Raw genomic sequence first — 11,976 nt, forward strand, 5'->3', positions numbered from 1 at the left:
GTCTTATTATTATGATACCCGCTTAATGCTTACAATAAGTCTGAAACATAAAATATAATAAATACAAAACTGATTTAAAAGCAAGAATTCACTTAAACCAAATCTGTCTATTAAATAAGAGTTATTTTTCCAAAAATAATTTTCTTTAAAACAAAGTTGTTTTGAATGCAAGGCAGAATGCAAATGGTCATTTTAACTGAACATGTTTAGTCTATACATATATTTTTACTTAAGAGTTATTATTAATATCTATACAGGCAAGACTACACTTCCGTAATGCAAAATTAGATGATTCAATTACATAGCTAATAGGCCTAATAGTCTTTTTAATCATCATCGTCGTCATCGTCAGATGGAACAAACAATTCATTCTCTTCAAGGAAATTGGCGATATTTTTACTAATAGCTGCTCCGATGAGCAGGCCAGGCACTACGGCCAGGACAATACTCAGCAGGCCAAACGGTGTCTTCTCAGGCTCAGGAAGAATAGCACCCGTCGGTGTAGTGGTAGCAGTCCTCCTCTGTATAACGTTTTCATGTTTCGTAAGGTTCCTGGTTTGCGCTACCAGTCTGGTCAGTCGAAAAATAGCCATGTTGCGCACAATATTTAAAGGTTTTTTCGAATTCGATTATTTTTAGCCAAACTATCTGACGTCTGCTTCTGACATTTATCCTTGACGTCAAATTCAGTTCGACTGCATTGCAAGTTGCCATATGATAATTTACAAATTTCGCTTTATATTCAAAATTAATCAAAGACGAAAGGCATTCATCACACATTAAATATCCTTGATACTAAAATAAGATTGATTTCGTTATTATTTAAAACCTAATTTCAATAAATTGTTTTGATTACTGAAAATATTATGAACAAGCTTTTGAGTCTTCAAAACGGCCCTTGATGGCCTTCTAACATCTATTTTCTCTTTAAATATAATTTATGTAGTAATAAAATACTTTTTAAGTTGATCTTTGTACCTAAAGCATAATGCGAACTTAGTTTTCTTCGTTTTAAAAATACTTTATAAATTATCGATTTCTCAAAAGACACTATTCCACAAAACTACTTTACTGTTCACCTTAAAAACAAATAAGCAATAAACTTGGCAATACAAAATAAAACGTCAAATAAATATCTGAATTTCTAAAACGAAATGAAGTATGAACAAAAATGTTAACATATTTTATTTGTATTTAACAAAAACCGACTTTATCTAGGCAAGATGAATGTGACTCTGACTAGCCTAGAAGCCTTGATTTGTAAGTATTTTTCTTATACGTTCTCCATTGATAGAAAGTTTTGAAAACAGATTAAAGACGTATTTGTTATTCATTTGCTTAGTAAAAGCTACACATGAAACTCTGCCATGCCCGGACGCTGCAGCGTTGGAAGCATTTTGTGCCGTGATGCGGGACTCTGCGGAGGGCCCGCAGTTGGCGACGCAGGCTCTGGGAGCCCGTATACACTCGCAGAACGCTCGCGAAGCTCTACTCGCTCTCTCTATGTTAGATCGCTGCATGCGACGTTGTGATTCTAGTTTTCACGCCGAAGTCGGCAAATTTCGTTTCCTCAATGAAATGATAAAACTTGTTTCGCCTAAGTACTGCGCTGACCGAACTTCGCACGATGTGAAGACGAGGGTAAGGATATACACATGGAAATTAAATATTTTGAGTTTTCCTCATTTATTAGAATTAAATTATTAAGTTTATATCTTAATCCTTATATAAAAGCTGCTGAAAAGCCAATTCTATTTTTTTTTAACTTTTTGTAATAAACAGTATAACACAGTTTAGGATATTCTAATATTTTGTAGAGAAACTATTCAAAAATGTTCATAGTGCATTACATGTAAGACTGTCTTTCTGTTTGACTTAAGAGTAAATTTACTCCCAGGTTGTTCAACTCCTTCATGCTTGGTCAATTGAGTACCCAAAGGAAGCTAAGTTTAAGGTAGCATATGACATGCTAAAAAACCAAGGAGTAGTGAAGGAGACACCACCCCCTCTGCCACCTGAAGATGTAATGCCACCTCGGAGCAGAGCAAAGAATGCCATTTTTGAAGATGAAGAGAAATCTAAATTGTTACAAAAGTTACTTCAGAGTAAAAAGCCTGAAGATCTTCAGCACGCAAACAGACTTATCAAGACTATGGTCAGAGAAGTAAGTTCATTATACACTATTTCTGCCTAAAGCATCCATTTTCTATGTTCAGGCGGTCAGGATTTTAAAGGTATTCAATAATAATAATTTGGCACACCAATGTGTAAAGGTTACTTTAAATTATAATCAATGTAATTTTTCCTCTTCCTGGATATTATAAACTGATAAAATTGGAAATATGTATAGAGAAGTTAAGAGGAAAATGTTATCAGTTTTGATACATAATAGTTATATTAAAGGTTTACCTCCATTACAAAGTAGTTTAAAAATGTGGTGAACGTGAAGGGTAAAAAAACCATTGTGAGATGTAAAACATTACAATGATTATTAAATGTTAATATTTTTTGGGACTTAATATACTGATGATTACTGTTAGTATATGTGTGGAAAAATAAACTGACCTGAAGTAACACTCACAAACACATAGTAGTAAAAATGACGATTACTTTAGTATCTCAAGAATTTGCAGTAAATGTTTTTCGATTATGTGAATGCTATACATCAAACAAAGAACTGTCATACCACAGAACATTATTGGGCCTAATACCAATTTTCTTCAAATACACTCAACAACAAATTGCATGCATTCGTAACTCTTAATGTGAGAACAGTACAATCTTAAAACACTTGATTGAATATAGGAGGAGCGTCGCAATGAAGAAAGCAGTCGACGCGCCCAAGAGGTCGGTAACGCCCTCGACAGCGCTGAACTACTACGCGAGCTGCTCGCGAACGCTGAAGATGCGTCACCGGAGGAGGAGCAGCTGATCCATGAGCTGCATGTGTCGTGTGGAGCGCTGCGGTTAGCGCTGCAGCGGCTGGCCGCCTCTGAAACCGCCCCGGATACACTTAGTGAGTTCTTACACCTACTAAACTCGGCTTTGTCTGTATTCTAAAAATTGCTTGAACAAAATTATAATCCGAATCCGAATCCTAATTCTAGTCCATAGGTATATATATAAAATCTAAAAAGAAAGCTACTTTAAAATTATTTTAATATTATTAAATGCTGGTCGATGTCTGGTCATTCAGCACCACATTATTAGCAAAAGGTTTATTTTTCATGTTAATTAGGCAAACATTATTATCAAAAATAATTATTGAATAAACTTGGTTAAGTTTTGGACCTTAATTAAAACTATCAATTCAATTTAATGATGATAAATTAAACAATAAGACCATTTCATTTATCAGATATTAGATTTTAAATTAAAGAAATTAAACTTCAAATGTATAAGACACAAGTAACCCTAAGAGCATTATAAATATGTAGCATTGAGCTTTTAAAACTTATTTCTACTTGTTCTAGTTAATAAATACTGCCTGTGATAAGGAAATGTTTATCACAAATGTCGTGTTATCTCAAAGCTCTATTTAATGTGCTGCTAGCATAACTTCTCATTATAATATAAAAGCTAGCTTTATTTTTTCGCCTTCAATAATAATTATACATAACTTCAGTAGGGGTATTGAATTCGTATGAGTGTTAGACTTAGTAAAAAACTATTTAGTCCGCAATTGTCAGTTAGACAACATGTTGCTGCTTATTGGAGACAATTTCAGTAACAATAAATAAACAGAGAATCTTTATTCTAGATGACATACTCCACGCAAGTGAAGTATTAGACGATGTCTTTGAAAAATACGACACATTTTCTAAGTATACAAAGGAGAAGAAGAAGAAATCTGAAGCAAAAGCCCTAAGTACTGAACAGCCACAAGCCTCGAACAGCGAGAGCTTACTAGACTTTGCCGGAAACTTGGGCAGAGGAGACACAGTACTTAAAACTACAGCGATAAAGAACACAGCGATTGACGAACTTGGTGATATATTTTCAACTGGTAGCGATTCGAAGAACATTGTGGAGCCACTCAAACCTGTAAACTTGATGCCTAGTGGTGAGTACTGTTTGATAATAATAACTATTATTGAATATGATGCTTTGCATCAGGTGTCGATAGGTATAACCAAGTATAACTTCTAGAAGTTCAAATTCAAATAGCAATGTGCAATTCAAGTAGCACTTGTCAAATGTTCAAGTTGATATTGGGCAATCCTGATTTGTACTTCCTTCACAGCAAGTTCTTAAGCTGTGGAGAGGAAGGGCACAACTAGTGCAGAAGACAGTATATACAAACTTAGTTACAAGCAATTATTGCTAATTATCATAAGATATAACCATTGATTTGTTAAATTTTCGCAGAAGACGTGGATTTATTAGGCGAGAAACCAACAAAGGCAGAAGGCTGGAATGAATTGGATTCGCTCGGCGAACAACTTATAAAGCAGTCTCTTCCTGACAATGTAAAACGACTGGAGAGTTTCAATGGGTAAGTAGTGTCTGTCATAACTTTTACACTCCTTTTTACTGACTTTAACAGTTACAGGCAGAAACATACTTACACCATAATCGATAACTTTCAGAAAAACGGCGAAGAAAATACCAATGAACGCTTTAGCCTCGCCGAAGCACGACCCGCTACCATCCACGAACGGCGCTCTCTTCGACTTGGATTTCTTCACGAAGAAGCCAGACGAGCCTACAAGCACAATAGATACTCCCAAAGCCCCGATTAAGCCAGCCAGCCCTGATGACGTCATCGTCGACATCAGCACAGACACACCAAGCACCTCAAACGTCAACATAAGGCACAACTCAACAGACTCCCCCCTAGATAACATATTGGACCTAAGTATAGCCCTAGAAAACCCCAAATGTAAAGTCTCGCCTTCAAACAGTGTCGAATCAAACGAAGAAAAGAGAGAGAAGACTAAAAACGAAGTGAAACCATTGACTGATATAGATGTCTCCTTGTCTAACGTGACCCCTAGTGATGTACCCCCAATGACTATATTTGAAGAGGATAATGGCATTACAGTAGTGTTGCACTTCTGTAAGGACAAGCCGAGGCCTGATGTCAATGTTATTGTGATATCGACGACGAGTAAAAATAAAAAACCTATTCTAGATTTTAGGTTTCAAGCTGTGGTTCCTAAGGTAGGACATTACAAGTTAACATAATTATACAGCAAATTTCGCTTTAACATCTTATTAAGATAACATATATTTTGCTTAAAAAAAAACTAACATGTTATGTTAATCCTGCAGTAAAATATAACAATAACAACAAAATTCCAGTTCCTATGCTTGATCTACAAAGCCTCCACTTCTGCAAAATTCCAAAACAATCCGAATTTTACTAAACTTAAAGTAAATCTTATTTAAGATAATACTATGTTTGCAGTGTTGCAAGGTCCGGCTGCTAGCTGCGTCGGGCACGTCCCTGCCGGCCTGCAACCCGTTCCTGCCGCCGCCCGCGCTCACGCAGGTCATGCTGGTCGCGCGGCCGCCCTCCCGCCCCGCCCTGCACCTGCGCTTCGTGCTCTCCTACACCTGCGAGGATGACTCCTGCTCCGAGATAGGTGATGTCCCAGAATTACCCCTCAATGAGATATAAAGGGTACACTTGATTCTGTTGCTAGTAAAGATTGTAAAGAAGAGGTGATTTGTATGAAAGTTTCAGAATGTAGTCTGAGGCTACCTGTCCACTGAAGCAGACCAAGCCTGCGAGACGGAGAAATAGAGATATAATAATAATTAGGTATTTGGCTAAAGAAATATATTAAGATATGTATACAAAAAAATACACTATTATTTTTCAATCGCCAGATAACTTTTATTCGACGAATATGTTTGACGTTTTGACAGCTTTTGTATATTAAAATATGTCAAACGGCAATATTTAATCCACAGATAAAAGTTATCTGACGATTGAAAAATTGGGCCTAAGTGAAAATCACATTTTTTACCGACAAGTGACGTTTTTATTACCCCCACTTCTTTTCAATGAAAAATATGTCTCCAATATTTAAAAAAAATGATGTTTTTTAGTCAAGGATCGAAATTCAAATGCTATCTAACTAGTTAATGTTGCCCCGTACAGATGATGCTGGGCTCAAATGGATAGGTAGCCTTAAGCGACAATAATTGAGTTATTACAAACGTGAACAGTTTTATTTGACCTGTGAGCGAAAGGTCCATAATATCGTTATAACTCATTTGATATGTTTGTAATAAATTATTCTAAATAGATTTATAGTATACAAATTAATGTCTCTCTAAACTTATTGATGTGATTGGATGACTGGCACAGAATCAGGAAATAAAGGTCATTAATAATAAATTCTATCAGCTCTATACATAATATTTTAGATACTTTGTAAATACAAAAATGTAAACCAAAGATTATTTTGATTAGGAGTTATTTTATATTATAATTCGAAATTGTAAAATGAATCATTAAATGAGTTTGCGATGACATGATTTTTAGGTAGGTTTGAAAAAAATCTCAATGAAAATGATAGATTTAATCTTAGACAAATTATGTGTAGTCAATCAATCATTGCAGGATCTAAAATATTGTGTATGGAGTGATATCTACCAGGTGCAGTCAGCAACAAAAGTCATGAGCACACTGTCTGTGATGATACTATAAAAATCAAAATTGCATTTTATTGTATTGTGAAGTTTATAAATCTTATTGCGATTACCAACTTTTATTGCTAACTGTATCTATAACATTGATCGCTGAATGCTTATTCATGTATAGCCGTATTATATACGCTTAAAATACGGTAAAATGTATCTAGCATGTAACAAAAACATTGTTACAATTTTAATTTAGGACTGAGTGAGATATAATTATATTTTGTGTATGTAATTGAATGTATAATTGTTTTCTAGTCGAGATTTTATTACTGAATTATTATCGAAAAAAGGCATTTATTTAACATTCCAATGTTATTTTGATTGTACGTACTTATTAGGTTTCAAGTTTTACAAATTATGATTATCGTGTAAATCATATTATGCTGACACATTTGTTTCATCAAACTGACCCTCTAGTCAAGTGATATTATATTAACATGCGTTTACTAAGTTAGAAATCACCCAAATGTACGGAAAAGACATTTATCTGTTAGTCAGACTTTCACTTCCGTACATTCTAAGTAATTTGATCATCGTTAATACTTAGAGCAAATATCACTTGCCTAAAGGCCTGATCGCACGAGAGCTTTTTTAACGCGCGTTAAAAAAGCGTTAAAATGGAACAAATGCTTTTCCAAGTACATGTTCATACGTCCGTGCTCTTAAAACCCGACGCTATTTTATCCAGTAGTGTTGCATTTTGAGCACTGGGCGTTGGGCGCTAAAGGGAATAATCGTATTAACATGACAATATGCATTTGTTCTATTTGAACGCTTTTTTAACGCGCGTTAAAAAAGCTCCCGTGCGAATCAGGCCTAAGGGGTTTATGACTTGCTGACACCGGTTTTGCGACTTCTTCCTCGGAAACAGTGTCAGGCCTTTAGGAGTAAGTTGGAACTTTGTAATAACAAGATCTGAATTATCTCAGTATTATATGTATGTTTATGATTGGAAAGCTGGACAAGTACTTACCGTGGGTTTGCGTTCGAATGTACAATTTATATATATGGTAATATTTCTGTTTGCAACCTCTTTATAACGTAAAGTGCAATATATCGGTGGAATATTATTTTTATTTTCAAAATATGTATATTTAAAATATATTTTTTACCTTTTTTTCGTTAGCTTTTTTACAAATTAAAGTAAGCTTCAATGTATATGATATTTTATTTTTCGTCGGCACTAAGATATTATTTATTATGAAAATAAAACTGCATTTATAAATAGTAATAGTTTATTTTCTTTGTACAAAATTACTTAAAATTACACAAGTATATTTACATAGTAAATGCATCGAATATACGAGGTATAGCGAGCCGCAGACATACATGCACAATATGACCAATGGTCAATGTTTCAAGTAACATATAATATATGTTCGTTGTCCCAAGCTATTTATTGAACCAATTTTACGCCTATATACTTACAGTAATATCTATTAAAAGACTTGGCCCTGAACAAACAGCCCCAATGACGAAAAACAAGCCTGTACTGCAATCTACAATTTCCATAGACGTGACGTTCATTCTGTCTAACATTGAAGACCATGGCGCTATCTTAATCAAGAATCAGAACCTAGAAAGTCAATTCATATTTACAAGTAATATACAAAAGCTTAATTACACTTAACACCTAAAACTATAAGAATGTCCCACATTTCAATTATAATCAGTACAAAGAAACGCTTAAAAAGAGAATAACAAAAGCTATGAGAAATGGCTCTGACTTAAACATAAAAAAAATCACTGTCGATATTCAATTTTATGAGAAGAATATTTTCATAAGGCATTATCATATTAAAGTAATTCGGGTGTGTACCAAAGACTCATTTAGGATATATTAACGCCTGATGTACAATTGTTATGTTTAGATTACTCTCCAATTGAGGTGGTCTCTATACTGCTTGGTCCCTGAATGCAAGTGCTGTGATAGCCTTCTGATGTCCGCAGTACTCTCGCTCCAATGTACCCTTCTCCACATCCCACAGCCTCGCGTAGCTGTCTGAAGAGCCTAAAATATTAACTCTTGTTAAGTGCTATTTACAACAATACATAAAAATTTGATCGAACGAGATATTATGGTGATATAAAAGTGCTTTTAAAGGCTAGTATTTAAAACTACTGCAACTGAAAGTATATCTGTACTCATACACTCAATTTTAGAAAACATTTAAAAGTGCACTTAATCAGACAGCAGGGCTATGAGAAACTGTAACAGGTCACGTCTCGGCCCTTTTTTTTCGGTAGTGAAACCATCAATCATTGTACTTTGGGTTGAACGGAAGGGAGTTAAAATTTAACTGACTTAAACTCGAACCAGGTTACTTCATGTGACGTTTATGTACCGGGCCGCTGTCACCCTTTCGGTCAGTCCGGCTGAACTAGCAGGCATCAGTCATAACGGGCACCAAAGTCTTTGCCACGAATCGCTCGGGCATTGAACTGTACAACAAACTGACCTGTGAAGAGGTACCGCGAGTCGATGCTGAAGGCGGCGTCCCACACCCAGCGCTGCGTGTCGTTGCGCAGCTCCCGCAGCAGCGTCCAGTCGCTCGTGCGCCACACCTTCGCCGAGCAGTCGCCAGACGTCGTCACCAACATGCTACAACACATACATTACATGTTATACAAATAACTAAAAGACTTATATTCTTTACTGAAATGTAGTTTTTCATTTGTAACGAATATTTAACGTTTATTATTGTTTGTAATCTTTGAAGCACAGACAAATAACTATGTATATCCGGGATACTAAAATCCTAACCTATCCTAGCTTCAACCTACATTTACCACTAACTCATTCTTAAAAACCCAAAAAGGAATATTCTACTTCTTGCTCGATAAATACAATTTTCGTATTGATGAATGATTGCATAATGCGGCTGATGATGAGAGAATAGCGGTGGGTAATAAACTTACGTAGAGTCGAGACTGAACTTGCACCGTAGCGCGTACTTCGAGTGTGCTACGATGTGTTTGAGAGGCACGGGGTGCGGGGCCGAGCCGCCCAGAGACCACACGTAGCAATTGCCCTTGTTGTTGACGGCCGCCATCATCTTGCCCTCGGGGTCGATCGCTATGTCTTGGATTGACGCTTCAGCTTCTGGTATCTGAAAATAGTTGTTAAGAGAACTTTACTTAGTAATATCACATTGTCTAAATGAATATGTAGTCCGGTTCAAGTGTGTAACCTGTAATTCCCTTTAGTAGCATTAACATATATTTATATAAATTGTGTAATTGTGTAAGTGAATTTTGCATAAGGTACAATGGGGTTGACGAATCCACAGGGATAAAAACTTCTTAAACATTAATAAAGATTTTAAAAAGGCCCGGTATTTCTTTAACAGTACTTTTTGGGTAAGATGACAAGAAGTAGGTGCATGGGATTTTCTACTAATATTATAAATGCGAAAGTAACTCTGTCTGTTACGCTTTCACGTCTAAACCACTGAACTGATTTTAATAAAATTTGGTACAGAGATAGAGCCTTGAGAAAGAACATAGGATAGTTTTTATCCCGGACTTTTGAAGAGTTCTTTTGGAAACGCGATATCACCGACCTCGACGCGGGCGTAGCTCCGGGCGAAAAGCTTGTGTTTAATAAGGATAGCAGTATACATACCAACTGTTCATTCTGATCAGTACTAAGATCCCACATGTGTATGATGCCGCTCTGGTCTCCCACCATGATTTGTGACTGATCAGGGTGAAGCATCACTGCATTCACTGGGGCCTGTACTTGGAATATCTTTGTGCAACGAAACTGTGGTGCTGCTCTGAAAAATATATACAAATAATATTGTTGAATATATTATAGCATATAAGAATAATCAGTTGGTATGAAAATATTTTTTACAATTCTCATAAAATGTAAATCATTAAAGGCAATTATGTTTAACAGTGTTCTTATAAATAATTATTTTTACAGCAATTAATGTTGCTAGCATACAATATGATTTATAACATACCTTGGATCCCAGATCCTAGCAGTCCAGTCTTCACCGCCTGTATACATCCACTGGTCATTTTTCTACAGTAAAAAGCCAAATATTTATGAAACAACATTTTAATAGTAATTCAGGACTACAGTGGACTTATTTAGCTTATTGAAGAAGTTTAAAGTGACTAATACTGTCCTATTTTACAAATGCTGAATTAAAACATTTATTAAAACATTTTAAATTACATGAATTACTTTTTGACTACTTTTTAAAATAATGCAGAAATGAATTTATAAATTGAAGTCTTAAAACTCACTTGAAATCCAACCCTAGATACATTTTTAGTGATTCCTTCAAAATTGACTACAGGGTCAGGGTTGGCACTGGCGAGGTCATACATGCGGATGTGTTGATACCCACACGCTGCTACCATCTGACCTGTTGGGGATATCTCCAACCCATTTACTTGCTGGAAAGATTAAACATGTTTTAAACTTTTTATTAGGTACATTTCTTCGTATCTGTTCAAAATCTATCTGGGCTAAGTTAATAATAAAAAATCCAACGAGGAATGAAGAGAAAGGTCTAAAGGGTCGAAATACATAGAATACTGACGGAATCAGGGTGTTGCATGGTTCTCAGACATACGCCGCTGTGTGCCTGCCATAGTTTAATTGTATGGTCGTAGCCACCAGTCACCAACGCTACCGTCGACCCACTACCGCTACCGTCTCCGGACATTCCTGCATAAAAATAAAATACCACATAAAACTATAAAAGAAAACCGAAATAAAGTTATCATAACCTCTAAAAATCTCTATCACCTATCTGTGAATATTACCGTTAAGGCAAGCAAATTCTGATTATAACAGTTCTACTTTTATTTGTCCATACAAATTTATCAAGTATTTAAAACCGATATATCTAAATCAATAATATACTATCGTGTTTATTTATAATCAACATCAATTTTTATTTTGACATCTCAGTTCTCACCAGTGTCAACAATAAAAATATTTTATACACTGGCAATAGCGATCGAAAACCACAGACTTATTTACACGTCTGTGTCGAAAACGAACAAAATGCAACTTTGAAGAATTCTAAATTTATTGACGAAATAATCATAAGATGATTTAAAATAGTCCCATACAAGAAGAAATTAAATAATAAATAATATGTCAACTAAAACAAACCGCACCGTATTTATCGACCGACGCCATGACGTAGCCCGACGCTTGTCAATTAACTGGGGCATTGCTATGATTGGCTCGCGGAGGTAAAATATAGGTATACGTACGACTACATAACTTCGCTAATCAGCTATTTATTGATTAAAACTTAATCATATTTATAACCTAAATCTAATAGGAATAGC

The 11,976-nt window shown here is 35.4% G+C and overlaps 3 protein-coding genes across 5 annotated transcripts; 1 reads left to right on the forward strand and 2 right to left on the reverse strand.

The window, feature by feature from the left end:
- Nucleotides 1-27: 27 nt before the first annotated feature.
- LOC113502212 (essential MCU regulator, mitochondrial) lies at nt 28-689 on the reverse strand. The gene has a single exon (XM_026883668.1). The coding sequence runs from the start codon at nt 591-593 to the stop codon at nt 327-329; it is 267 nt and encodes an 88-aa protein (XP_026739469.1). The 5' UTR covers nt 594-689; the 3' UTR covers nt 28-326.
- Nucleotides 690-1,088: 399 nt separating this feature from the next.
- LOC113501700 (ADP-ribosylation factor-binding protein GGA2) lies at nt 1,089-5,819 on the forward strand. Of its 2 annotated transcripts, none has more exons than XM_026882900.1 (8): nt 1,089-1,260; nt 1,343-1,641; nt 1,898-2,164; nt 2,806-3,016; nt 3,761-4,063; nt 4,372-4,495; nt 4,590-5,163; nt 5,411-5,819. In XM_026882900.1, the coding sequence occupies exons 1-8, from the start codon at nt 1,224-1,226 to the stop codon at nt 5,621-5,623; spliced, it is 2,028 nt and encodes a 675-aa protein (XP_026738701.1). In that variant the 5' UTR covers nt 1,089-1,223; the 3' UTR covers nt 5,624-5,819. The 2 variants fall into 2 exon arrangements, with proteins under 2 accessions (XP_026738701.1, XP_026738700.1); XM_026882899.1 differs by having other exon boundaries at nt 1,090-1,260; nt 4,369-4,495.
- Nucleotides 5,820-7,875: 2,056 nt separating this feature from the next.
- On the reverse strand, nt 7,876-11,605 carry LOC113501701 (target of rapamycin complex subunit lst8). Of its 2 annotated transcripts, none has more exons than XM_026882901.1 (8): nt 11,440-11,605; nt 11,214-11,341; nt 10,915-11,067; nt 10,626-10,687; nt 10,280-10,433; nt 9,574-9,764; nt 9,114-9,256; nt 7,876-8,665 (listed from the first exon to the last, which is right to left on the reverse strand). In XM_026882901.1, the coding sequence occupies exons 2-8, from the start codon at nt 11,337-11,339 to the stop codon at nt 8,550-8,552; spliced, it is 945 nt and encodes a 314-aa protein (XP_026738702.1). In that variant the 5' UTR covers nt 11,340-11,341; nt 11,440-11,605; the 3' UTR covers nt 7,876-8,549. The 2 variants fall into 2 exon arrangements, with proteins under 2 accessions (XP_026738702.1, XP_026738704.1); XM_026882903.1 differs by having other exon boundaries at nt 11,423-11,605.
- Nucleotides 11,606-11,976: the final 371 nt, after the last annotated feature.

Source organism: Trichoplusia ni, chromosome 16, assembly GCF_003590095.1.
Source record: "Trichoplusia ni isolate ovarian cell line Hi5 chromosome 16, tn1, whole genome shotgun sequence".
NCBI classification, from domain to species: Eukaryota; Metazoa; Arthropoda; class Insecta; order Lepidoptera; family Noctuidae; genus Trichoplusia; species Trichoplusia ni.

Bases quoted from the DNA above. Each gene is read 5' to 3' on its own strand.
- LOC113501701 (XM_026882901.1), bottom strand. From the start codon at position 11,339: ATGTCCGGAGACGGTAGCGGTAGTGGGTCGACGGTAGCGTTGGTGACT. The intron at 10,688-10,914 runs GTGAGTTTTAAG...TTTTTACTGTAG, and splicing joins TATCTAGGGTTGGATTTCAA to AAAAATGACCAGTGGATGTA. The intron at 9,765-10,279 runs GTATGTATACTG...AACTATTTTCAG, and splicing joins CTGATCAGAATGAACAGTTG to ATACCAGAAGCTGAAGCGTC.
- LOC113502212 (XM_026883668.1), bottom strand. From the start codon at position 593: ATGGCTATTTTTCGACTGACCAGACTGGTAGCGCAAACCAGGAACCTT.
- LOC113501700 (XM_026882899.1), top strand. From the start codon at position 1,224: ATGAATGTGACTCTGACTAGCCTAGAAGCCTTGATTT. The intron at 2,165-2,805 runs GTAAGTTCATTA...GATTGAATATAG, and splicing joins TCAAGACTATGGTCAGAGAA to GAGGAGCGTCGCAATGAAGA. The intron at 4,496-4,589 runs GTAAGTAGTGTC...GATAACTTTCAG, and splicing joins CGACTGGAGAGTTTCAATGG to AAAAACGGCGAAGAAAATAC.